We start from the raw sequence: 24,633 nt of genomic DNA on the forward strand, positions 1-24,633 counted from the left end.
AGGGGCAGGCTATAACTTTTTTTAACTGACAAAAGAGGGGTACAATCACCATGTAGTTCCTCAGAAACCTCACTTTACAGCAAAACTGTTGGTTGAAATCTACACTGAAGACCACATTTTTTATAAAGAATGCGATGCTCTAAAAATTTTATATTTAACATTTTCCTGTCGGAGCAGAGGTTTGTGATATATGCAAAAAAATATTTTTGGTGGCCATTTTTCCAAGATGGCTACCAAAGTTTGAGTCGTAACGATCAGGACTTTTCATATGCTACTTACAATAGTGTCCTTGACATCTGTACTGATTTTTAAAACTTTGGGATTTTCTCCCTTTAGTTACTAAAAAGTGACCTAAAATGACTAGACTAGGGTAACAGATCACGCAGAAACAATATCTGGAGTTATAAATCAAAGTCATCAGTAAGACTGAACACTGTCTTACCTAATAATTCATTACAATAAACAAGCTATTAATATCATGTTCTCCCTTTTGATATTACTGTTGCTAGCAAGTTCCTTTAGCAATCACTTGATAGGAAGAATGTCCAACATCCCAGTAGCTGTGGTGACTGGATCCAGCAAAGGCACTGGATTTGCCATTGTGCAGGGTTTGTGCAAGCAGTTCTCTGGGGATGTATACCTGACATCCCGGGACACCAAACAAGGCAAGACTGCAGTAGCAAAGCTGCAGGAGGAAAAGTTGAAGCCACTTTTCCATCAGCTGGACATCAGTGACCTGCAAAGTATCCAAAACCTCCGTGATTTCCTGAAGGAGAAATATGGAGGATTAAATGTGCTGGTCAACAATGCAGGAATAATTACCAAAGGTAATATGTTGGAAGATTACTGTATTGAAAACATACATTATATACAGAATGCTGAATTGTAGATGATGATCTAACCAAGGATCATATACACTGGACATGGGACAGGCTATTACAATCAGACTGCAATCCTGCAGATAGGCTGCAGGATTTAAGCAGCCCAGCTCTCGTCCAGGTTGCAGCCCTTGTCATTTTTTCCTCTTGGCAAAGTGCTCTTTGGTCACTTCCTGCCATTTACTGTTACGTTCCTCATTTTGGTTGCTTATTTAAAAGCACTATGAGTCAGAAAAGAAGAAATATCCAAAGGAATGAAGCTTCTGTAGCTTCTCTTTCTTGAAATATGCTATATTTTGAAATCTGACAGGTTTGGATACATAGGAAGATTAGTCAAGATTCCATTTAAAGTCTCACTAAGCTATTTCCTAACAGAGTGTATCTCTTCTAACAGAGTGTACTGTGTCATAATTTGTGTCATTGGCTCTTTCTGGAGATAATAGCGATGTGCGAACCGGTTAGAACTCAAACCGGTTCGAATTTGAACCAGGGTGGTTTGATGGTTCAAATTCGAACCAAACCAGCCATCAAGTTCGAGCTGCAGGTCTGAATTTGAACCAAACTGGGGGTGGTTCGATTCAAACCGGTTCAAACAGGTTTGAACTGGTTCAGAACTCCAAAAGTGGGTGGGTTGGTAGCTGGCACCCATGGGTACCTACCTTCCAACGGACACTCGTACGATTTTTTATGAAATTTTTAATTGTATTTATTTTTCTCATAGGGTATAATGGGACTCGAACCAGCCCATTATTCCCTATTGTTAAGCACCCATGGGTGCTAACAACCACCCAAACCCCGAAGCAATCGGACACCCCTATGATTTTTTATGAATATTTGAAATATTTTCAGTTATTTTTTTAATAGGGTATAATGGGCCAGCCCATTATCTCCTATTGTGGAGCACCAAGGGGCACAAAAGTGGGGTGGGTGGTAGACACCCAGGGGTGTCTACCACCCACAAAGCCCCAAGGCAATCGTACACTCCTCCGATTATTGGTGGATTTTAAAGTTATTTTGGAATTCCTCATAGGGAATAATGAGGATTGCAGAAAATGTATAGCTTCACGTGGGGGGAAAGGGGTGTCCTAGAGCGGCGTGTGGTGGGTGGTAGTGTCCGGGGGGGGGCAGGAAGCTATCAGAATAATTTGAAAGGAATTCATTTGAATTCCTTATGAATGAGAGTGAATTGAAATGAATATGAATCCATTTGAATTCCTATGAATGAGAGTGGATTCCTAGTTTGTCATTGAAAATCTTATATGCTACCAAAGAATCTACACTCAGAACACTTCAGAAACAACAAACCCAGTACCCCATGGGTTAGCAACCTATGGGGGTGGTTATCACCCTCTGTGTTCTACACCACCACTCATTCTGGGCCACCCCAGCACCCCACAAGTGGCTTTTAGGTTTTTCTCCATAGGGAATAATGGAGGTTTCAGCAGCCTCATAACTGCACTTGGGTGGTGCTGGGGTGGCCCAGAGCGAGGGTGCCAACCACTCCCATGGGTTTCTAACCCATGGGGTACTGGGTTTTGTTGTTTCTGAAGTGTTCTGAGTGTAGATTGGTAGCATATAAGATTGTCAATGACAAACTATGAATCCACTCTCATCTGCTAACCTTAAAGACACACAAACTTCAAAAATCACTTAAAAATCAGCCCTTTGCTCAATTCCTTTCAAATAATTCTGATAGTTTCCTTGCCCCCCCCTTGGGTGCTACCACCCACCACACTCTGTTCTAGGCCACCCCTTTGCCCCCGATGTGAAGCTATATATTTGCTGACACCTCCATGCTTCTTTATGGAGAAAAACCTTAAAGTCATGTAAACTTCAAAAATCACTTAAAAACCAGCCTTTTGCAAAATTCCTTTCAAATAATTCTAATAGCCTCCTTGACCCCCTTGGGCACTACCACCCACCACACTCCACTCTAGGACATCCCTTTCCCCCCACGTGAAGCTATACATTTGCTGCAATCCTCATTATTCCCTATGAGGAATTCCAAAATAATTTTAAAATCCACCAATAATCGGAGGAGTGTACGATTGCCTTGGGGCTTTGTGGGTGGTAGGCAACCCTGGGTGTCTACCACCCACCCCACATTTGTGCCCCTAGGTGCTCCACAATAGGGGATATGGGCTGGTACAGGTCCCATTATACCCTATTAAAAAAATAATTGAAAATATTTCAAATATTCATAAAAAATCATAGGGGTGTCCGATTGCTTCGGGGTTTGGGTGGTTGTTGGCAACCATGGGTGCTCCACAATAGGGAATAATGATCTGGTTTGAGTACCATTATACTCTATGAGAAAAAATAAAAATAAATTTCAAAAATTCATTAAAAAATCGTACGAGTGTCCGATTGCTTTGGGGTTTTGGTGACAGGTACCCATGGGTGCCAGCTACCACCCCACCCACTTTTGGAGGTCCAAAATGGTCTGAACCAGTTCAAAATGGTTCATATTCGAACTGAACCAGGGGGAGGTTCGAGCAAAACCAAAACCAAACCACCCCCTCCTGGTTCGAACCCAGTTCGAATTCGAACCGAACTGGACAAACCAATTTTGTGCACATCTCTAAGAGATTAGCCTGTTTAGGCATAGGCATTATCGTATTAGTAAAAGCATGTGATAAACTTTCCATTTTTACTTATGGCATTTCCCTACAACTTTAACCCTTAGGGTGCACCATAACATTTAGTCCTTCTGTATACATTTAATCTATTTAGTCTTTCTGTATAAATACATCTTAACTTATTCAAAATGATCTTGGGGATTGAAAGAACAAAAGTGATTTTCAGTGTGAGAAGTGTGAGATTTCAGTTTATTACTCCTTACTTTTATTTCCTTTCTCCTTCTTTAGGAAAAGAACCCCATGATCCAACTTCAATGGGTATACAAGCAGAAGTGACACTCCGAACAAATTTTTTTGCAACCAGAGATGTTTGCACAGAAATGCTACCCTTGTTGAAGCCTAATGGTAAGTTCACCACAGTTATACCATGGGGGATACTTGTGTTCTTGCTACCACAAGACCAGAGGATATCTGGTCTTGTGGTAGCAAGCATGACTTGTCCCCTTAGCGAAGCAGGATCTGCCCTGGTTGCATACGAATGGGAAACTAGAAGTGCGAGCACTGTAGGATATTCCTCTCGGGATGGAGCCACTCTGGGAAGAACAGAAGGTTCCAAGTTCCCTCCCTGGCTTCTCCAAGATAGAGCTGAGAGAGATTCTTGCCTGCAACCCTAAGTTAACCCTAATTAACTTCCCTGTCTTTAGGCTGTAGACTTGCAAAGTTGACCCTAACCACATTTTGTGGGGTGGAATCTAGAATAATAAATATGCACTTATTTGGAAGTAGCACTATAAGAATGAATGGGAATTGTTTCCAAGTAAACCTCTATAGGATTCTACTCTTTATATACATTCTTCTTTGAATTTCTTCAGTGATTTAATATGAAAAAAATGGCTCAGATCCAAGTGGAAGATCCATGAAGTCCCCAAACTCTATCCTGCAGCATTCCAAAGGGTCCACTGTATCTCAAGAGTAGCTCTTCAGGGGGTAGGAACTAGAGATGTGCAAATCAGTTTGAGCTTGAATCAGGGGATTGGAATGATTTGAACTTAAATCAAATCACCCCTAGAATAAAGGGCCTGATTAGAGTTCAGATCTAATCAGCCCTGATGCAAGTGGCAAGCTGCATTTTGGATGGCTGCTTTCCCCTTGCTGACTGGTTTTCTCGAACTGACTTCTGATTGGCTTGAGATCTCCTTACAAGCAGAAGAGACTCTAAAAACAAACTTATTTGCAACCAGAAATATTTGCAATGAGTTATTGTCACTCATAAAACCACAAGGTAAGCCCTGCATTCTTATTCTGTAGTAACACATTTTTCGGTGACAGGCAGACTACCTCTTTTTGTTAGCACACTTTGTGGAAGGACTGAACACATTTTGCCTTTGTCTTGGTGTAACTATTCTACAATACGTTATTTGCAGCCTTCAGAAGCCATTACATCTACATAAATTTACTCTGTTGCTCATTGTTGCTGCCAGCAATTAAACTGTAGACCAAAGGGCTAGACCAGGGGTTTCAAATTCAATTGGATAGTGGACCAAATTTTATAACAATGCACCTCAGGGAGGCCGCATTTGTCTTGCGCTGGTGTCTTGCCCCTGCCTCCTGTCTTACTCTCCTCCCTCTTTCTATCACTCTCTTCCTTCCTCTCCCCACTCCCCTGACCTCCACTGACTCATGCAGAGAAAGGTGTTTCTCGCCAACTTCTGTCTTCATTATCTTCTTCTTCCTCCTCCTCCTCCACTCATTTCCTTCCTTACTCCCCCCATTCACTTGTTTTGTCTTCCTTCAGCCCCTTTCTGCTCCACCCTCTTTATTCTGTCTTCTTCTTCCTCCTCCTTCCCCCTTTTCTCACTCTCTTCCTTTCTTCCTCCTTCTCCCCTCTACCTCCCTTGCCCTCCACTCACTCCTATTTAGAACATAGGAAACTGCCTTATACTAAGTCAGACCATTGGTCCATTTGATTCAGTATTGTCTGCACAGACTGGCAGTGGCTTCTCCAAGGTTATAGGCAGGAATCTCTCTCAGCCCTATCTTGGAGATGCCAGGGAAAGAATCCAGGGCCTTCTGCATGCAGGTGCTCTTCCTAGAGAGGCCCCATTCCCTGAGAGGAATATCTTACAGTGTCCACATGTAGTATCCCATTTAAATACAAACCAGGGCAGACCCTGCTTAGCAAAGGGAACAATTCATGCTTGCTACCAGCTCTATTCTCTGTGAGCTGAGGAGTCACAAGGATGCAGTGGGGAGGAGCATGGCAGCCTGGGAGGAAGGCAACATGCTTCTTTCCAAGTGAGGGGTGGGGGGAGAGAGAAATACTGGTGGTGGCAGGAAGGAACAAATGAAAAACAAAACAAGCCAGCCAGCCAGCTGCGGCAGGTGGGCAGCAATGCTGCCACTCTAGCACATGGCAGGTCAGAGGGAAGGAAATGCAGTGGCCAGGTTGATGCTCAGCTGCTCACGGGGCCCAGAAAATGGAGCTCCATGGGCTGAATCCAGCCCACAAGCCAGCAATTTGACACAGCTGGGGGTAGGCATTAATGCAACTGCTGAGTCACAATAGAACTGGCCGAGAACTGGATTGTGCCCTGAATAACATGAGTTTTGCCAGAACCGCCACCACCATTTTGCTGTTTAGGATTTAAATTTTATTCATTTATTCATTCAATTTATATACCCTTTCAAAAGTGGCTCAGGGCAGTTTACATTGAAATAAAAAACATATAATAATATAAAATTAAAATTAAAGAATTTAAACCAGATTAAAACTCATTAAAATTAACATTAAAACTATATATCATTAAAAGATGGGCTAAAAAGATGGGCTCTTAAGGTTCTCCTGAAGGTCTCCAAGAAAGAATCCTCTAACATCCACGGGCAGCATGTTCCACAACCTAGGGGTGATAAACTGAGAGGGCCTGATCCCAGGTCACCACCAGATGAACTGGTGACACCCGAAGATGGACCCCTCCTGATGGTACTAATGAGCAGTGGGGATCTTGTAGAGAAAGGCACTCCTTCAGGTAACCTGGACCTAAGCTATTCAGGGCTTTAAATTTAATAGCTAGCACTTTGTACTTTGCCTGGAAACATATCGGCAGCCAGTGATATTGTTTAAGAACAGGCATAAAGTGGTTGCTCCGGGATACCCCAGAGACCAATCTGGCTGCCACATTTTGGACTAACTGTAGTTTGCAAGCTACTTACAAAGGCAGCTCTATATAGAGCGCATTGTAGTAGTCCAATCTTGAGGTTACCTGCTGGTGTACCACTGTTTTCAGGTCATTCTCATCAAAGAATGGATGGAGTAATCAAATCAATCAAAGCTGGTAAAAAGCGTTCCTGGCCACAGCCTCAGCCTGAGGGACCAGGGTGAAACCTGGGTCCAAGAGCACTCCCAAGCTACGGACCTTTTCTTTCTGGGGGAATGTAACCTCATCCAGAATAAGAAATTCTATCCCGTCTTGCAGATTACGACCCCCAGCAAGAGCACCTCCATCTTGCTTGGATGCAGCTTCAATTTATTATCCCTCATCCAGCCCATTACTACCTGTAGGCAGGCATTTAAGGGGCTAACACCATTTCCTAGGGGGCTAGGATATCTCAACCCCCTAGCCCACCCTAAAGATTTGAAATGGGCCTAGATAATCAGTTTCCTCCAAGATGGCTTGGAGCTGGTCAGCCACCAGGGGCAAGTTGGAGAGTTGGGATTACTTGGGAAGTTAAATGTTGGTTTGCAGGGTTTGTTGACTCTAAGGCTTGGACAGATCCAGGAAGGAGACTGAGTGGCTTTAACACCTAGGTGATGAATACAGGTAAGTGCTGGAAAGGGAGAAAAGCCATAGTGCCTGAATTTGGAGGTCTCAGCAACGTTCAAGAGTGGCCATATGGACAGCCTGGATTGGGGTGTCAGGAAGCTCTGTGCAGACTCCTATGGGGATTGGATGCTGTGACCATGCTTCCTTCCTCACCTGACTACCTAGCTGACTCTTAACTTCAGTGCTGAACACTGTTCCTCTCCTGGTCTACTTCTCTCCAACACAAGTGAAGCCAGACTAGGCACTTGTGTAAGGGTGCTGGGGAGTGTACAGAGTCCCATTTCTGGATCCTGTAACAAAATCATCACAGTGGAAGACACAACTGTACATCTGTATACAATTGACATGTTACAAAAAATAATAAAATATGTCCAGTTATTGATAAATCCAAATGTTTATCTTTCCCCTGTTGGATTAGGCCCAAGGCCTATCTAGTCCAGCATCCTGTTGCACACAATATGTTCATAAGTGGTAAAGTGGTGATTTTTGCTTTTACAACATATTCCCACATGTATCCATCCATTCTTATGGATATCCAAGACAGTGTCTTCACTTGTCAGATAACTCCTGCTGTTGTAACCTTATAGGATACTCTAATTTTTTTCAGAGCTTTGAAGCCCCAACACACCCAATGCTTGCCATGTCCCTGATAGCCATACTAAAATAGCCAAAAATAAAAATGAATGTTCAGTGGAACAGATGAGAAGGGCCTCAACACAAAGTTGTATGCATGCAGGGTCTTCCAAACAAGTGGCTGGTTTTTGCTCTACAGAGGGCAAAAACCACCTTAACTATCTAAAAATCCTCTTTCCTACATGTATATCAGAAGTGAAGGTATTGTCAACAGAACCATCAAATTCTAAAACTCTGAATTAAATATGTATTTTTTTGTTGGAAGTGAAGGACTTTGCACTGTCTCTTGTCTCAGTGACATGGGCGGACAGACTAGTGAGTCAGAGGGCTAGAGGGTCAAGACACTAGTCATCCCTTCTCTACTGCTCTGACACTATCTCTTTGGAATGTAGATTGCTAATCTCAGGGACTTCCTTCCTTCCAGCCACTTCCTTCCTCTTCCCTTTTCTTCCCTTCCTTCTACCTTGCAACATGCATACTCCTCTGATCTGCACCATGTGTGCAGAGATGCAGAATCCATCTGCATCCAGATAGATAGATAGATAGATAGATTAGAGATTCTATCTCCTCATTTTCCTATCTAGAATGGAGTTCTCTAATAAATACTACTTATATTGATTTGAAACTATGAACTGGCTCCAAGTTACTTTACTCTCAGCATACACGCATGCCTAACTAAATTCCGCTGTGTTGTGCCTCTGTGCACTCTGCTATAATGAAAAAGGGTTTCTCTTACCCGAGAGAATTCCCAACATTTTTATTATATGAATCATTTTGTTTTAGTTTGTATTAGTTCAATTGTTTCAATTAACATTCAAGCAGTCTACATGGTCATATATTCTTTCTAATTTGCATATTAGCTGGCATTTATTTCCATCTGCTTTTTATTCCAATATTTTGAAGAGCAGAGCTGATCACTGAATTTTATTTTTATTTTTATTTTTTAAATCATAGGTAGGGTAGTGAATATCACCAGTAGCTTGGTTGTCTGAGATCTTGCCAGATGCAGCCAAGACCTGCAGGAAAGGTTTCACAATGACACAATCACTGAAGAGGAGCTAGAGGAGCTCATGGAAAAATTTGTGCAAGACACCAAGAAGAAGATACATGAAAAGGAGGGCTGGCCAAATACTGCTTATGGGGTGTCCAAACTAGGAGTGACAGTTCTGTCCAGAATTCAAGCAAGGCGAGTGAATGAGACAAGGAAAGGTGATGGCATTCTCCTGAATGCCTGATGCCCTGGGTGGGTCAGGACTGACTTGGCAGGTCTTAAAGCCCCCAAAACTCCAGATGAGGAAGCAGAGACTCCAGTGTATTTAGCCCTTTTACCCCCTGGTGGTGATGGCCGGCTTGTTAGTGAAAACACTGTATGAGCTTCTGTATGTGCCTCTGTGCCTGAGCTAACTGGTTTATGAATCATTTTGCAGCTGCCTCTAGAAGATACTTTAAATGGTGTAATAGGGAGGTGTTTTAAAGTTGATTTGTTTACTGTTTCCCAGTTACTTGGTGTAGACAGCTACAATGAAAAAGAATTACAAGCACTCTGGGCCACTTCATCTGTGCCTTCTCTGTGGCTGCCCCAGGGCTTTGGAATGTACTCTCTATCAAAATAAGAGCTTCTCCATCTCCTATTGCTTTTTAAAAGACCCTTAGATACACCTATTTTCTCAGGGACTTTTACACACAGCAGGTTTTACCACAAGTTTATGGGAATGCTTTACTGTGAACTTGAAGTTGTCCCGAAAAACCACTGCAAATAGTGGATTTTTTAACCCCAGATATAAATTGGGCTACACTCTTAACGCGCAGTGAAAAACCCGAAGTGTGTGAACTGCTCCCCGATAACTCGCAGGGGCTTCAGAGTAAATCTAATCTAGCCGATATGTGAATGCACCCTCTCCATGCCGGAGGAGATGCAAATTAAAGGGCTTCAAAAGCCTGTGTAAAAAGCTTCCTGGCTTTTAATTAAAATTAATTTAAATCTGTTTCATTGTATCCCGTGAAATTATTTAAATTGTTTCATTCTATGAATTGTTTTTAATCTGTGAAACTGATTTAATTGTGTTTTTACTGTGTACACCACCTAGAGATGTATATATCAGGCAGTACATAAATATGATAAATAATAAATACATAAATATGTGGCATAAGGAGGTGTGTGTCTCTTCCACACCTCACTCCCCCCACCCTGCTATTTTCCATCTCACTGACTCACATTCCTGTAAGGATCACAACCATTGGAGGGAGCTTCTGGGCTGGGAAGAACTGAACTTTTGGTTAATGCAATGACTGTTAATACAAAACTGGAGACTCTTTAATTGCAGTTTTTCCTTGTTGCCAGGGTGGGCACAGCCCACCATAGAGGAGCCTTCCTTGCTCCAAACGTCTGCCTCCATTTGCTGTGATATCTCTCCTGTTATGTAGCAGCAGCAGGGCAAAGAGGAGTTTGTTTTTCCTCTCTTTCGCTTTTCCTTCCTGTCCACTTTTTATACCTATAAGAAAATAAACATGCAAAATACGTGTGCAAAAAAGATTTTAAACATGAAATGCAGGATACTGATTTTGGCTAATATATTCCACATGGACTGAGCAAGTAGTTATATTCATTTACATTTACCAGACCAGAGCAAATTTTGTGCTCCTGTAACAGCCTGTGTATTTGGAGCTGCTTCTATCATGAGTGTATGAGAGAATTGTTTTTCTATTAGATTATATTCTCAAATATTCTTTGTTTCAAGGCAATCTGAGAAAGAAGAAACTCACCGTGCTATTGTGCATTCACAAACTAGTTATATTATTCAGTTTAAGTTTATGGCAACTATTCATATTAAATTTTAACTGTATTCACTTTTGAATATCGACCATAAACAAGACTTGCTCAAGGATATTTACAACCTCACATAACTAAATACCAAAGCAGATTTAATTTGGTTGTAAAACAAACATTAATAAAAGCAATCTACTGCAGCATACCACTCAGCAATAAACTGTGAAGTCCCTAGAGTCCTTTGCATTTTCCTTACACTTCCCTTTACATTGGCACCTCAGCAATCGCCTAGTATGGGGTTCGATATGGGTCTAGTTACTCCAGATTTAGACAGAGTCCCTCTAATACACACAACACATACGGTAGTTCTTGCTGTTGTGCACTGTCTCTTTAAAAGGCTGTCCCAGAAGGCCTCAGGATGAGACAGGCTATGTGAGGAACTAGCGGAAAAAGTTTCACTTTTGCAGCTGAGGTCTGTATGAGTGGTTGAGCCTGTACAATCTCCTTAGGGCCCTAGATGGACAAGGAACAAAAGACAGTGCTGACATTTTTTTTCACCAATCTAACTCCAACTTCTCTATCTTGGGCCTTTCCAGTGAGTTGTAAGCAATACATAGTTGAGTTATTGGAAGACATATAGCATGTGTTGCTGTTCTTACATATCCCAACAACTGCTAGCCACCGTGTAGTGACCAGCCAGCCTTCCCCTAAAGAGTTAACCAGAAGTGAACCCTGTCCTGACTAACAGGCTGGTGAACTCCAAAGTTCAGCCAAGCAGCACACCAGGTGGGTGGGGCCTAGAGAGCCATACGGAGGAAGATAAGATTATTTGCTTAGAAGACTGGGGGGTGTGAGCAAGACATGTGGCCGTGGAGTTTGGCTGCAGACCTTGGAAAATAGGACTGCAGGGGCTTGATTCTCAACCAGGGTTTTGGTCAGTTCAAGACAAAGGAAGCCAGGGCTTTGGCTTTGGGAAGTTTAGTCTAAGGAAAGTTTGTTTAGTCAGACTTTGCATCAGATTTTCAGTTTCTTTTCTGTGTGTTTTGCATATTCCTGATACTGGTCTATTATTGTTTATCTGTAATGTAACTAAACTAAGAAACACTAGCCTTCGCCCATCTAGCCAGGGTGTTCAGGGAGGGTCAAACTCTTTGATAAAGGGTGGTGGTGGCAGCAGCCATTTTTGAAACTACCAGAAATACAGGAAAGTTTTAGGAATAGCCTTTGCAAGAAAGCCTTGCAGGGATGAGTCAGCATTTCTTTCCCTCACATGAGCTTGCTCTGAGACAAAGGCTATAATCCCCTACACACCGAATGAATGATAGAAACACTTATTGTCAGTAGTAGTTATTTTGGTTTGGGAGCTTTTCAGACTAGTTGAGCAGCAAAATGCCTCCATTCAGGCAAGTCGCATTCAAAACGTAAACAGCAGTGGGAGCAGTCTCGTGGAAACGAAGAACCTGAAAAAACAGCAACTTTTTTACACCAGATATAAGACATCCTAGCTCTGTATCACAGCGATTAAATTCAAAAGACATTGGAAATATGAACTGCACCCTGCTGTCCGCATAGGGACTGCAGTGTCACAACGCAGGAAGTGTGGAAGCACACTTCCAAGATACGATGTGACTCCGTTGCAGGGTCTAATCTGGAAAATGCCCCTGAAAACTTACTTGTGCTACCAACACTGCCAGCTTCTAAATTCAAACCTACCTTGCCCAAAGGATAATCATATTATTTCTAAGAAATTTGACTGAAAAGGCAAAGTTGCTATGTGTGATCTCACTCAGAAAAATTATATTGCTCACATGGAATGAGATAAGCCGTGTAGAATGGCTTGCTACACAACACTGTTTCACTTAACCAAGAGACCCAAAGTATATGAAATAATAATGAATAAATGAAAAGCAAAATGTTGGCTGACATGATGCATCAGTGCATCATGATGCATCAGTGTATCATGATGCATCAGTGTATCATGACATGATGCATCAGTGTAAAAGGGGCTGTTGGTCCACAGGAAAGTTCCAAGTAGAGATGTGCATGAACCTGTTCAGAGGCCCTTTTACGGGCCTCCAAACAGGTTTGAACATGGAGCTGGTTCGAAGTTCTACGCCGGCAGGGGTGCTGCTTTAAGGGCGGGGCAGGGTGCACTTACCCCTCCCGCTGCTTTTCCTCCGCTGGCGCTCGTTGCTGGTAAAAACCTTCAGGGCGGCAGTGTACCTCCCTGCCGCCCCTTCCCCCTCCTCAGCCGGAAGTGGCCAGAAGTACTGGGTGAGTGTGTGCACATGACGTGCACGCATGCGCATGCGATGTGCGCATGCGCACTCGGTACTTCTGACCACTTCCAGCTGAGGAGGGGGAAGGAGCGGCAGGGAGATACGCTGCCACCTTGAAGGTTTTTACCAGCAATGATTTCTGGCAGGGGGAAAGCGGCGGGAGGCGGGGGCGTAGCTATAATTGAGCGAAAGGGTTCAAAGAACACGGGCCCCCAGCTCATGAGGGCCCTCCAGGTCCACCTATTTTCTTCATTATCTTCCTCACTCTGGGTGGGGCCGCCAGAGAGAGGGATGAATTTAGCCCCCCTCTCCCCTAGCTAGGTCCCTGGCGGGAGGGGAAAGTGCACCCTCCCCCACCCTTAAAGCAGCATCCCCACCGGCATCGAACCACCCTGCCATGGTTGCATGCACATCCCTAGTTCCAAGTTCCCTCCCTGGCATCTCTAAGATAGGGCTGAGAGAGACTCCTGCCTGCAGTCTTGGAGAAGCCACTGCCAGTTTGTGTAGGCAATACTAAGCTAGATGGAGCAATTGTCTAACTCAGTATTGGTTGCTTCCTACGTTCCTAGGAAACCTCTAGTGTCAATGGCCCTGTGGCAATGGACCGTTAAGCAGCTGAGTGAGCGCAGGGGAGGGGGGAAATTATGCAAGTGGAAAAGGCTTTTGGAGATATGGGAGAAAAGCAAAAATAGGCTGTTCATGGGCTGTCTCTGCAGTCCTTCTTATGAAGAGCTGCATCATGTGGATCACTGTCTCTTTAGCTTGCCATAGGTAACATAGGCAGGTAGTTACAAGAGATGCACGGCATGAAGTCCATTTCCATCTGTCTCTCTGGTCAAGAGCTGCTGCCACATGTAATTTCATGAGCATCGCTTTTGATAGCTCCAGCTAAAGAAAACTGGACAAAATGTTCAATATATGAGGAAATCTGACTGAACTCCCAAGGGCACAACGTGATCCAAGCAGAGGTGCTGTTATGCCTGGACTTCCGGGGCTGAAATCCAGGGCCTCCACAGCCCCCCGCCCCCCGCATCTTTAGTCTGTTCTGGGTGGTGTGGTTTCCTGGTGGAGCATAATTATGTTTAATTTGCGGGGGGGGGGGTGCCTCCAAAGGCCTTTAGGTCCAGGCTCCAAAATTACCTAGGTGCACCTCTGGATCCGAGAAGGTCGAACAGTACACCAGCACAAATGTAAGCTTGCCCCAGGTCCCTTCCGCACCAGGACTCTTGAGCGCTGTCTTTATTATTATTATTTTTATTATTATTTTTACATTTATTTCCTGCTCTTCCTCCAAGGAGGCCAGAGCGGTGTACTACATGAAAGAGAAAGTTTCTCTTTCACAACAACCCTGTGAAGTAGGTTAGGCTGAGAGAGAAGTGACTGGCCCAGAGTCACCCAGCTAGTTTTATGGCTGAATGGGGATTTGAACTCGGGTCTCCCCGGTCCTAGGCCAGCACTCTAACCACTACACCACGCTGGCTCTCCCACCATGCTGTCTTTAGCACAAGGTACTGCTTCTCCACACAATCAGCTGAAATGAGTTTTATCATTGGGATTCTGCACAGAATTTAATACGCGACTTATTTATATCCTGGGTTTTTTTAGCTGACTAGTTTCTGAAGCGGCTACGAGTAGGCAGCCCTCCTGGCCCATCTACAACCCCTTCTGCTGAAACTATAGTGGCAAAAAAGCTTGAACTTTGTTTTGTAACTTCTAAACAAATATTTTTACTAGCATGTTTATGCTTCAGTGAAAAAATAAAGTTGTAAAAAGCACTCTCATCAATCCCGTGTCTGATTGGATGCTTTTTACGACAAGAATATATATATTTTAATCCCATTTATGCACGTTGGAATTTCCTTTCAATCTGACTGACTACAACGTTCTGCCTTGGAGGTGAAGGTCGCCACAAAATAATCTCTCATTTTGCTGCAACGTCCGTTGTTGCCAGCAGGTGGAACTAGAGACATGCCCAAACTTACGTTATTGGAATGTACCATCTTACTGTGGGGAGGCGGGGTGTGTCTTTGAGTCCACCAACTTTGCCTCCACCCCCCCATATTTTTTGGACTACAGCTCCCATCATCCCCAGACGCAGTGTCCAATAGCCAAGGATAATGGGAGTTGTAGGCCAACATCTGCGGAAGAGCAGCCCTGGAGTAGGTTAACATTCACATGTTCAGGCCAATAAGTTAGTCGGGTTGGACTTGAATAAAATATGCGGACGAACTTCTTTAACCGCATTGCGGAGGAAATGGATCCATGTACATGTTAAAACTCTTATCTTTTTCTTCCCGGCGCCCACCGTGCAATGGTACCACCCAGCCTGGCTGAAGGCTGGAGTAGTAGAGGAGTTGTAGTATCACTTTCTATAACCCAGTCAGTCACCATAGCGACGGGCTATTCCATTCTCTTCTCTCTCCTCCCTCCCCTTTAGCCTCCGCCCTCCGGCAGCGCCCCGCCCCGCCCCGCTTTGGGACACGTCGCAGCGACCGAAGCTTCAGCAGCGCCTTCCCACCGCGGGAGCAGCAGCAGGGCATTTATTGCTATCTTCTTCTTCTTCTTCAGGTGGTAAGTAGGGAAGATGGAGGGGGTGGTCAGCTCAGCTGCTTCTCTATTGAGAACGTCTTCTTTGTGGCGCTTCCAGTTCTTTTCCCTTCCCGTCTTTTTGTGTGCATGGTGGCAGTGAAGGAGAGGCAATAGGGTTTTCTTGTGAGGAATGCCCCCACCTCTCTCTCCTTGCAGAGGACACTTTTTCCCCCAGTGCCCAATGAGATTAAACTTCCTCTCCTTCAGATAATGGGAATATATACAGTGGAAGGGAGAAACAAAGCAATTAGTTCCTCCCCCACCTCTTTGGAAAGCCTTTCCTCCATTTACGGTATATCATCCGCAAGGTCCATTAGCTTCAATTTCTAATGATATCTAAACCAGATGAGCGATGTAACTCTCTCCCCCCCCTCCCAGTTCTAGGTAATATGCATGCATACGTACATACATGTATGTTTTTCACAGTTTCTGAAAATTCAACAGGTTATGTCCTGCCCCTAGGTGTTTCTCTAGCTGGGTGTTGTACCAGCTCTTATGTTGATATTGCTCGTGTTTGCTATGTAGGAGCAGCAAAGGAGGAGAGGGCGGTGGGAAGGCTCATGCTGCATCGATTATGCAGTATCTTTTTCTACCTCACCTTATTTACACACGGTTTTGTGCCTGTTTAGTATAGTACAGCTGAAATTAAAAAAAAACCGGGGGCTGAGGAGGAGAGGAAATGTCTAGGTTGTTGAGAAAACGGCTTTTTTTTCAGTCTCTGTAAAACAGGCTCTCTAGTACTGATTTCTGTTGGGGAATGGATCTCTGCCACTGCAGTCTTTCCCTTTCTGTAAGCAACATGGAGAGGAGAAAAAATATATTGCAATTATGTTTGGAAGAACATCCTATTGTATACTGTTGAAAAAGTGTATTTTGCAATGGACTAAAAGCTGTATTTTAAAAAAAATCAAATGTGAGGTGACTTTTTGTATGTGTGCATTTTGTTCTGTATGTTGTTTTTCTTCTTGATTTTTTTTCAGGGAAAGATATTGCTAGCCCTGTGGTTTCTTGTTCACATACAGAGCTGCCACAATTGGATAGCAATCCCCCAAAGCACCATGTCTATAGTGGGTGGGAGAATCTGGAATAGCTCGATAAAAACTAGACTTTGTTCCTGTGCCTTTAGTTGTTCTAAGGAAGAATCTTGGCACATGCTTCTCATGGTACAAGGTTCCATTTAGTGTCAGAAACTGCAGCTGATGAAAACTGAAGCTTTTGTTTTATTGTTTGAGGTGCAGGAACCCTATCTAAGATGTAATCTGGTAATGACTGCCAAGCTGCCAGTGAATCTGTGGGCACTGTAGTAAGCAGGACTATTAATATCAGAGTTCAGGTTTAGAGGATGCAAGGGTTATAGAGGTACCAAAATGAAATCCATTACGCTTTCAGTGAAAGGAGGTTTCATCTGGATTTAGGTCAAATCCCAAAACATGTATTCTGTATTCTTGTTTTAGGTGCAGCTTTGTCCATATAATTGCTTGTTTACACAGCCCTTGACTAGGAACGCTGCTGTCTGCTTTCCAGGAGTCATTTAGAAGGATGCAGTTGTCCCAGATGACTGTGTGCAGAGCTCTGTAGCCTGCATACATGAGCTTTTAAATTCTCCCACTTTCCTTCCCAGTCTTCTAGCTAGATTCTGGGAGGTTATCATCTGGGTTTCCATGTAGTTTGACCCCAATATTCCCATCTGTATTCTCTCTTCCTTGACTCCCTCTTGCCATCTGAATACATTATTATCAAACTTGTTTACCACCCCAAACTTCTGTCTTTGGACAGTTTACAACACTATAAAACAAGTTAAAACACAGAAAATAAAACCCTTAAAGCAATTTAAACCCACGGTCAAATTAAAAAGCTTGGGTACTTTTTAAAAGTTGTCAGAGATGGGGAGGCTCTTATTTAAGCAGGGAGTGTATTTCAGAGTCTCGGGCAGCAACAGAGAAGGCCTGGCCATCAGATGAGTTGCTGGCAACTGTAGACAAGCATCTCCATTCATTCATTCATTCACTCATTCTCTCTGGCATATGCATTAATATGTAAAACAATACTCCTCAGTATGCCTAACTTCCAGATGCTTAGGAAACCTTTTGCAAAGGCCCTGTGTTGTACTGTGATATTATGTAGGAAGCTGTCATACCATTGGTCCATCTAGCGTGCTCAGTACTGTCTACTCTGACTGGCAGTGGTTCTCCAAGGTTTTGGGCTGGAGTCTTTCCTACCTGGAGGTGGATCGGGACTTTCTGCATGTAAAGCACATGCTCTACCACGGAGCTACAGCCTCGTCCCCATATTGATTTTATCTCTTAAGAGGGGTTAAGAAGGTAATGATATATTGGTTATATCGGTGTGACCAGAGTGCTGCATTTTTATGTGGAAGACACATTCCACATATGAATGTGGAATTCATATTCCACAGAGAGAATTCCACTGAGGAGTTCATATTCCTCAGAGAGCCAGCGTGGTGTAGTGGTTAGAGTGCTGGACTAGGACCGGGGAGACCCAAGTTCAAATCCCCTTTCAGCCATGATACTTTCTGGGTGACTCTGGGCCAGTCACTTCTCTCTCAGCCTAACCTACTTCACAGGGTTGTTGTGAGAAGAAATTTAAGTATGTAGTACACCGTTCTGGCCTCCTTGGAGGAAGAGCGGGATATAAAATGTAAAAATTAATTTAATTAATTAATTAGACACATCAGTTCAGATATTTCTCTAGCTATAAAGTTCATTTGGTGGCCACAAGCACCATAATCTACCATATAGTACTCTGAGGACACTCCAAGAACTGCAAATTTGCTTAGAAAAGAAATTTCAATTTAAAATTGACTCTTGGAATGAGACTGCTGTAGAGTAAAGCAGAGATCTGGAGAACTACTTTTGAACACAGCGATGGGCATTTCCAAGATTTTTTTCTCTCTTCTTTGAAAGGTAGACCCCCATGTTGTATCATGTACTTCTTGGAGTTCAAAAATAACTTGACCTGTGCCTTTTGACAGTTTAGGATCCATTGCCCTATTGGTGTAGTAACTGACTCCCTCCCACCTGCCCTACCCTTAGGGAAGCCCCCCTGCCTCTTTACTGGTAAAGGGGAATCCTCACCTTGTTGTTTACTAGTCGAGCTTTGAACCAGGTCGAACTGGACTGGGCCTGGTTCGAATCTGGTTTGGATTGAGCCAGCAAAACTCATTTTATGCACATCCCTACTGTGCTGGGGTTGGATAGGATGAGTTTCTTTCCCCATGCTAAATATAAGAGAATCACCACTTTAAAAGGTGTCTCTTTGTTCAGTTAGCAGGGATAACTGATATTAAACAGACACACACTCCCTCCTAGAATAATGTGAAGTTGATAAATGTGCTCACATACAACTCCCACAACACAGTATGTTTTGTGCTTTTAATCTAAGAAATCAGCTCCTGCTATTTTGTTTGGTTTTGCTTTCATTAAGAGTTAATTAGTAACCTAGTAAGGCTTGGAGAAAATATTAATGCGCCTCCACTAACCCAAATCTTATCAATATTTTTCTATACTGATATGTGGTTAAAATAATTATTGCTACGCTTGTTTTACTAAATTCATATGGAATTAAAACATAGTGAAAAGTATGCAGTAATTGCTGACATTAAGCAAGTGAGATGTTTTAAATTATGTACATAAGAGAGAACCTTTTGCCCTGAGTTCATTGAATACAAGCAATGTATTCTTGTTTATGGTTGTTTTCAAGGGTTTTTCAAGGGTTCTGGCATTAGATATGTATAGCAGATTGGATGTGCAAATGGATGTTCTTCTGTTACTACAGATAGTTCAGAAAATACTTGATATGCCCCACAATAGTGTGTATGTTATCATCCTCTGCTATATTTGTGTTGATATGTAAAGTATACTCTGTTCATAGTCCTGACAGTATACTTAAGTATAGCGAAAACAAATATTTTGTCACAAATTAGCTTTATGAATATTTTATGAACCACATTTCAACATCAGCAAACTGTTCTGAAAGTAATTTACATTGCAAAAGGAACAGGAAAATGGCTTCTTGTTGCAGAGGGGCTCATAATCTTGAGGGACAGTTATACTGGGCGTTAACAGGAGCTGTTGCTGTTCCCCTGCTAAATACAAGAGAGCCACCACTTTAAAAAGTGCCTCTCTGCCCGGTTAGCAGGGGTTACACTTCCTAAGTTAAATATTTACAAATTGCACTTTTTCAGACTCAACTGAGTATTTGGAAATCGATATCATTGTCTGATGATTTATTGTATTACATTGTGAATTCATCTGCTAAGGGTTTCTTATATTCTGGTGTATGTTTTACGATAAATAAATAAAAACCTTAATTCAACAGAATAGTAGAGAAGTTGCTGGCCTGTAGTAAAATGTCTTTGTTAGAATGAGGACAGTTTTATATAAAAAATTGTGCTAACATATGAGATGGTGGGCCACTGTGCGAAACAGGATGCTGGACTAGATGGGCCTTCGGCCTGATCCAGCAGGGCTTTTCTTATGTTCTTATGATGCCTGTAGCACTGCTTTTTCAAATATATGCACAGCTTTTAGTGATTATTTAAGTGGTATTTTATGCTCAGAATTAGGGCATTATAGCATATGAGTGCATTTTCAATGTTTAACATTGTATCATTTTCATTTTTAGTTAAACAATGAATGAATGAACATAAGAACAGCCCTGCTGGATCAGGCCCAAGGTCCATCTAGTTCAGCATTTTGTTTCGCACAGTGGCCCACCAGATGCTGCTGGAAGCCACAGGCAGTTGAGGGCATGCCCTCTCTCCTTCTGTTACTCCCCTGCAACTGGTACTCAGAGGCATCCTGCCTTTGAGGCTGGAGGTGGCCTGTAACCCTCCCTTTCAAGATTCCCTGTGAAAGTGAATAGTTCCCACAATGTATAGCATTTGGAGAATTGAATATAACCTCTAAGCTTATTTCAGGTTCTTTATAGAGTTAACTTTTCATTTAGGGCATTAAAAGAAGTTAAGGTATTTTTTGCTGACTTCGGCTTTACCTCTCTCATTAGAAGTATTTGCACATCTGTTTGCAAAGAATAGCCACCTTAAGTGGCGCAGCAGGGAAATGCTTGACTAACAAGCAGAAGGTTGCCCGTTCGAATCCCCACTGGTATGTTTCCGAGACTATGGGAAACACCTGTATCGGGCAGCAGTGATATAGGAAGATGCTTAAAGGCATCATCTCACATTGTGCGGGAAGAGGCAATGGTAAACCCCTCCTGTATTCTACCAAATAAAACCATAGGGCTTTGTGGGCACCAAGAGTCGAAATTGACTTGACAGCAGGCTTCATTTATTGCAAAGAATGAGTTCAGTATGTCAAATGTAATGGAGATTCTTATCAGCATGCATTTCTTTTAGATTCCCAGACAGCTTTGGCTATGAAAATCTAAAATGGACCCTGAAGAACAGGAGTTGCTTGCTGACTATAGATACAGAAATTATTCCTCTGCAATTGATAAAGCTTTGAGGAACTTTGAATCTTCAAGTGAATGGGCAGATCTTATATCTTCTCTTGGAAAACTCAATAAGGTATGATGTTTCAGCTTTTAAAAAGTTTTTATTTACATGAACAATTTTCCTCCTGTACTGTTTTCCTGTACTCAGTAACAGCTACAAAAAGTGTTTGTTTATAGTTTATATTTTATTTTGATAGACTGCTGATGACCAGATTCTGGATGTGTCAAAAGAGGTGACCAAAACCAAAAACCAACCTCCACTGTATAGGTTACAATAAGATGTATTAGGTTGTTCCTCCTAATATAATAGCTGAGGACTCTGGTTGCTTGGCCTCTACATTTTCTCATCCTGTGTGGAATAGGATCTCAGTGGTGGTCTTTGCGCTGGACCAATTGACTCCTTTCAGTTACTGGTTCTGAGGAAACTTATCTTGGAGACTGAAGAACGAATGATTGGAAGGATAGATGTTTTGAATATCTGAGACTTTTAAAGCCAGTTTTTATAAAAGCTCTTTCAGTGCAGGAAAAGTAACATAAAAATAAAATCAACAACTTCTCTATTTAGTAGTGCCTTCAGCCACATAATGGTGCAGCGGGGAAGTAACTTGCCAAAGGAGCAAGAGGTTGCTGGTTTGAATCCCTGCTGGTATGTTTCCTATATCGGGCAGCAGAGATATAGGAAGATGCTGAAAGGCATCATTTCATACTGTGCGGGAGATGGCAATAGTAAACCCCTCCTGTATTCTACCAAAGACAACCACAGGGCTCTGTGGTCATCAGGAGTCTACACTGACTCAATGGCACAGCTTTACTTTACTCAGCTTTATGGATGCAGCAGTATACTTATTTTACCCCTATCAGGAAACATACCATCAGTTATTCTTCCCTGTTGTGTTGTGTATTCACTTCTTAAATTTAGTTCAAAATAGTGAAGTAGAACTAAGAAATAAAATTACATATATATATATCATAGAGGAAATGATCCTTCTATCTTGTTTGTAATGTAAAATTACAGTTTCAACTTCATATTTTGGATGCATTGCTCACTGAACTATTTTAAAAAACAAACTTTTAAATGATGCTTTTATGAAATTGTAAATCATTTCTCCAGATCATTAGGTTTTATTTTAATAAAACATTTTAGACATTTGTCTGCTTAATAATTTGTTGATTAGCTATTTTCACAATGATTTTGGTCTGGCAAAAAGTATACCTTGAAATATCTAGGGTCCTATTTCTCTGTTTAGGGAGACATAGAACCCCCCCCCCTTTTTGGGTAACTTCTTTTTTCTCTTGTAAATATTTCTGCTTCTTATTTAGAAGACTGTCCCACAATAAAGATTGTTTGGTCACAGCTCCATATGTTTTCCCACAAAGGGCTTGTTAAACCTGAAGAAAAAGGGGGGGAAATACCTTTGATTAGGCCAGTTATTGAGCCCTATGAGAAGAATGGGTTATACCAGGGGTTCTCAAACTTGCGTCCCCTAATGTTGTTGAACTACAACTTCCATCATCTTCAGCCACAGTGGCTGAGGATGGGAGAGTTGTAGTGCAATAGCATCTGGGAACATAAGTTTGAGAACCCTGGTTTATACAAATCTGAGGCTACTTCAAAACACCAAATACAGAGATTTTATCCCTTTGAGATTAAGTTGAGAACTGCTCCTTTCCTACCTTAATGGTGGATTATAGACATTTTCAAACTGTTAGTTAAATAAGCTTGTTCTGAGAGATGGCTTGTAAAATATGCTGCAACATCCTAGGAATTAGATGTGTAGGACTCAGCCGTTCTGTTGCTTTCGCCCATCTGCTGCAGGTTTTTTATTTACTTAATCTTCTTAAGCTGTGTTCAGACCAGCATTCTTGTCACATTTCAATTCAATTTTGTCCTTCACTATCCTAGAACAAATCTTTGTGTACTTCCTATATATGTGTGTGCCTTTTCTTCTACCAGAAATGCAAGCTTCTTTTTTTAACTTAATAATACAGAATTTGTGCAGTTAGACACCCTCCCCTCCCCACTGCCACCACAACAGATTAAATCATGTTTTTCCAGAAAAGCAGAGGTGAGAGGAAGATCCTTGAGATGGGGTTACAAACTAGCTGAGTTTAGTTTCTGTTAAATTGCCATTAAACTTTAACAAGGGGGTTAGGCAAATGGATGTCCAGGTGTTAATGGCACAGATTAACTTAAAAATAAATGGGAAAGGGATTTGATTATGGCCAGAAAAAGGGAACTGCAGGACTTTAATCCAGATTTTAAAAAAGCTTTTTTTTTTAAAGTGCATTTATCACAAAATCCAGAAAAATATAACATACAGTGACAGATCCCAAGAAGCCATCAGGGCTGCATGACTTGGTTTACACTCCTTCCTTGTGCAGATATTGGTAAGGTGGTGGATTTTACCAAGTGCTTCATAATAAGCTGTCAAAATTTCAGCATTTGGAAACTTTGGAAGAATGTGTCAATTACTAGCTTGGCTGGGATATCATCTGAACTATGGTTCCATCAGGGCTCCACAAATGTTAAGTGTGACACCTAAACTTGGATGGGCAAATCCACTTGCTGGCTCACCTCAGGTGAGTGCCCCCAATCCTCTGGTGATTGGAACACCCAGCACTACACAGATCTCCTCCACAGAGGTCTTGTCTCCGCTGCCGGTTATCAACGAGTTTAAGTAACAACAGAGATCCCTTCTGAACAATAGAAGAAGCTTCCATAGCCTCTCACCAACTCCATATCCCAGTGCAAATGAGAGAAGAGCCTCTTGTTAGTCTACTTTCCAGTAGGCTTATGAGATCACCCAGCATTCTCTGTGTGTGTCCATGTGTTTCCACCCCCACCATCAGCTTTGCAACGCTTGGACCACTTGCAGGGACACATAGGGACACCTCAACAGCATAGTTTGTGATGATGTCAACCACCCCAATCCAAGATGGCAGATGCGTGAACTTTTGAGGCTCAAGTGGGCTAACTAGTGAACCACTTAACTGATTTGAACCAAATTTGCTACAGCTGTAGGGACACATAGGGATGCCCTAATGGCGTGGTGTGTGTGATGATGTCATCCGCTCCAATTCAAGATGGCGGCTGCATGAACATCTGAGGCGCGAGCGGGCTAATTTGTGGACTGTCTAACCAATTTAAACCAAATTAGGTACAGTTGCAGTGAATGACACACAGGGATACCTCAGTGGCGTAGTTTGTGATGATGTCATCCACACCAATTCAAGATGGTGGACCCGTAAACTTTTGAGGTGCAAGTGGGCTAACTTGTGAACCGCTTAACTGAATTGAACCAAATTTGGTACAGCTGTATGGACACATAGGGATGCCCCAATGGTGTAGTTTGTAATGATGTCATCCACCTCGCTCCAAGATGGCGGATGCATGAACATTTGAATGGAAGTGCAAGAGATCTAACTTGTGGGCCTTGATTTCAACCAAATTTAGTCCAATTATAGAGACAGTGAAAGGAAAGTAGGCTGATTAGTTCTATTAAGTTTTATTGTTCTAATATATTCTATTATATTCTGTTCTATAGTTCTATTGTTCTATTAAGAATTTAACTTCTAAGTTCTAGTGCACACATCCCCTCTCCCTTAGGGGAA

General features: G+C 42.4%; 2 protein-coding genes across 3 annotated transcripts in view; both read left to right on the forward strand.

Annotated features, from left to right (window-relative positions):
* Window positions 1-541: 541 nt before the first annotated feature.
* On the forward strand, window positions 542-4,337 carry LOC128350498 (carbonyl reductase [NADPH] 1-like). Its single transcript, XM_053308920.1, has 3 exons — window positions 542-827; window positions 3,746-3,862; window positions 4,330-4,337. Exons 1-3 carry the CDS (start codon window positions 542-544, stop codon window positions 4,335-4,337), a joined length of 411 nt encoding a protein of 136 aa, XP_053164895.1.
* An 11,060-nt stretch (window positions 4,338-15,397) lies between these two features.
* Window positions 15,398-24,633, forward strand: part of DOP1B (DOP1 leucine zipper like protein B) — a 111,088-nt gene continuing 101,852 nt past the window's right edge. Inside the window, exons 1-2 of one of the 2 annotated variants that reach the window (XM_053305280.1) lie at window positions 15,398-15,528; window positions 20,924-21,094. In XM_053305280.1, the coding sequence (XP_053161255.1) occupies window positions 20,957-21,094 (138 nt within the window). In that variant the 5' untranslated portion in view covers window positions 15,398-15,528; window positions 20,924-20,956. The remainder of the gene's footprint in view (window positions 15,529-20,923; window positions 21,095-24,633) is intronic. The other variant, XM_053305279.1, reaches the window with a different exon arrangement.

Source organism: Hemicordylus capensis, chromosome 3 (assembly GCF_027244095.1).
Source record: "Hemicordylus capensis ecotype Gifberg chromosome 3, rHemCap1.1.pri, whole genome shotgun sequence".
In the NCBI taxonomy this organism is placed as follows: Eukaryota; Metazoa; Chordata; class Lepidosauria; order Squamata; family Cordylidae; genus Hemicordylus; species Hemicordylus capensis.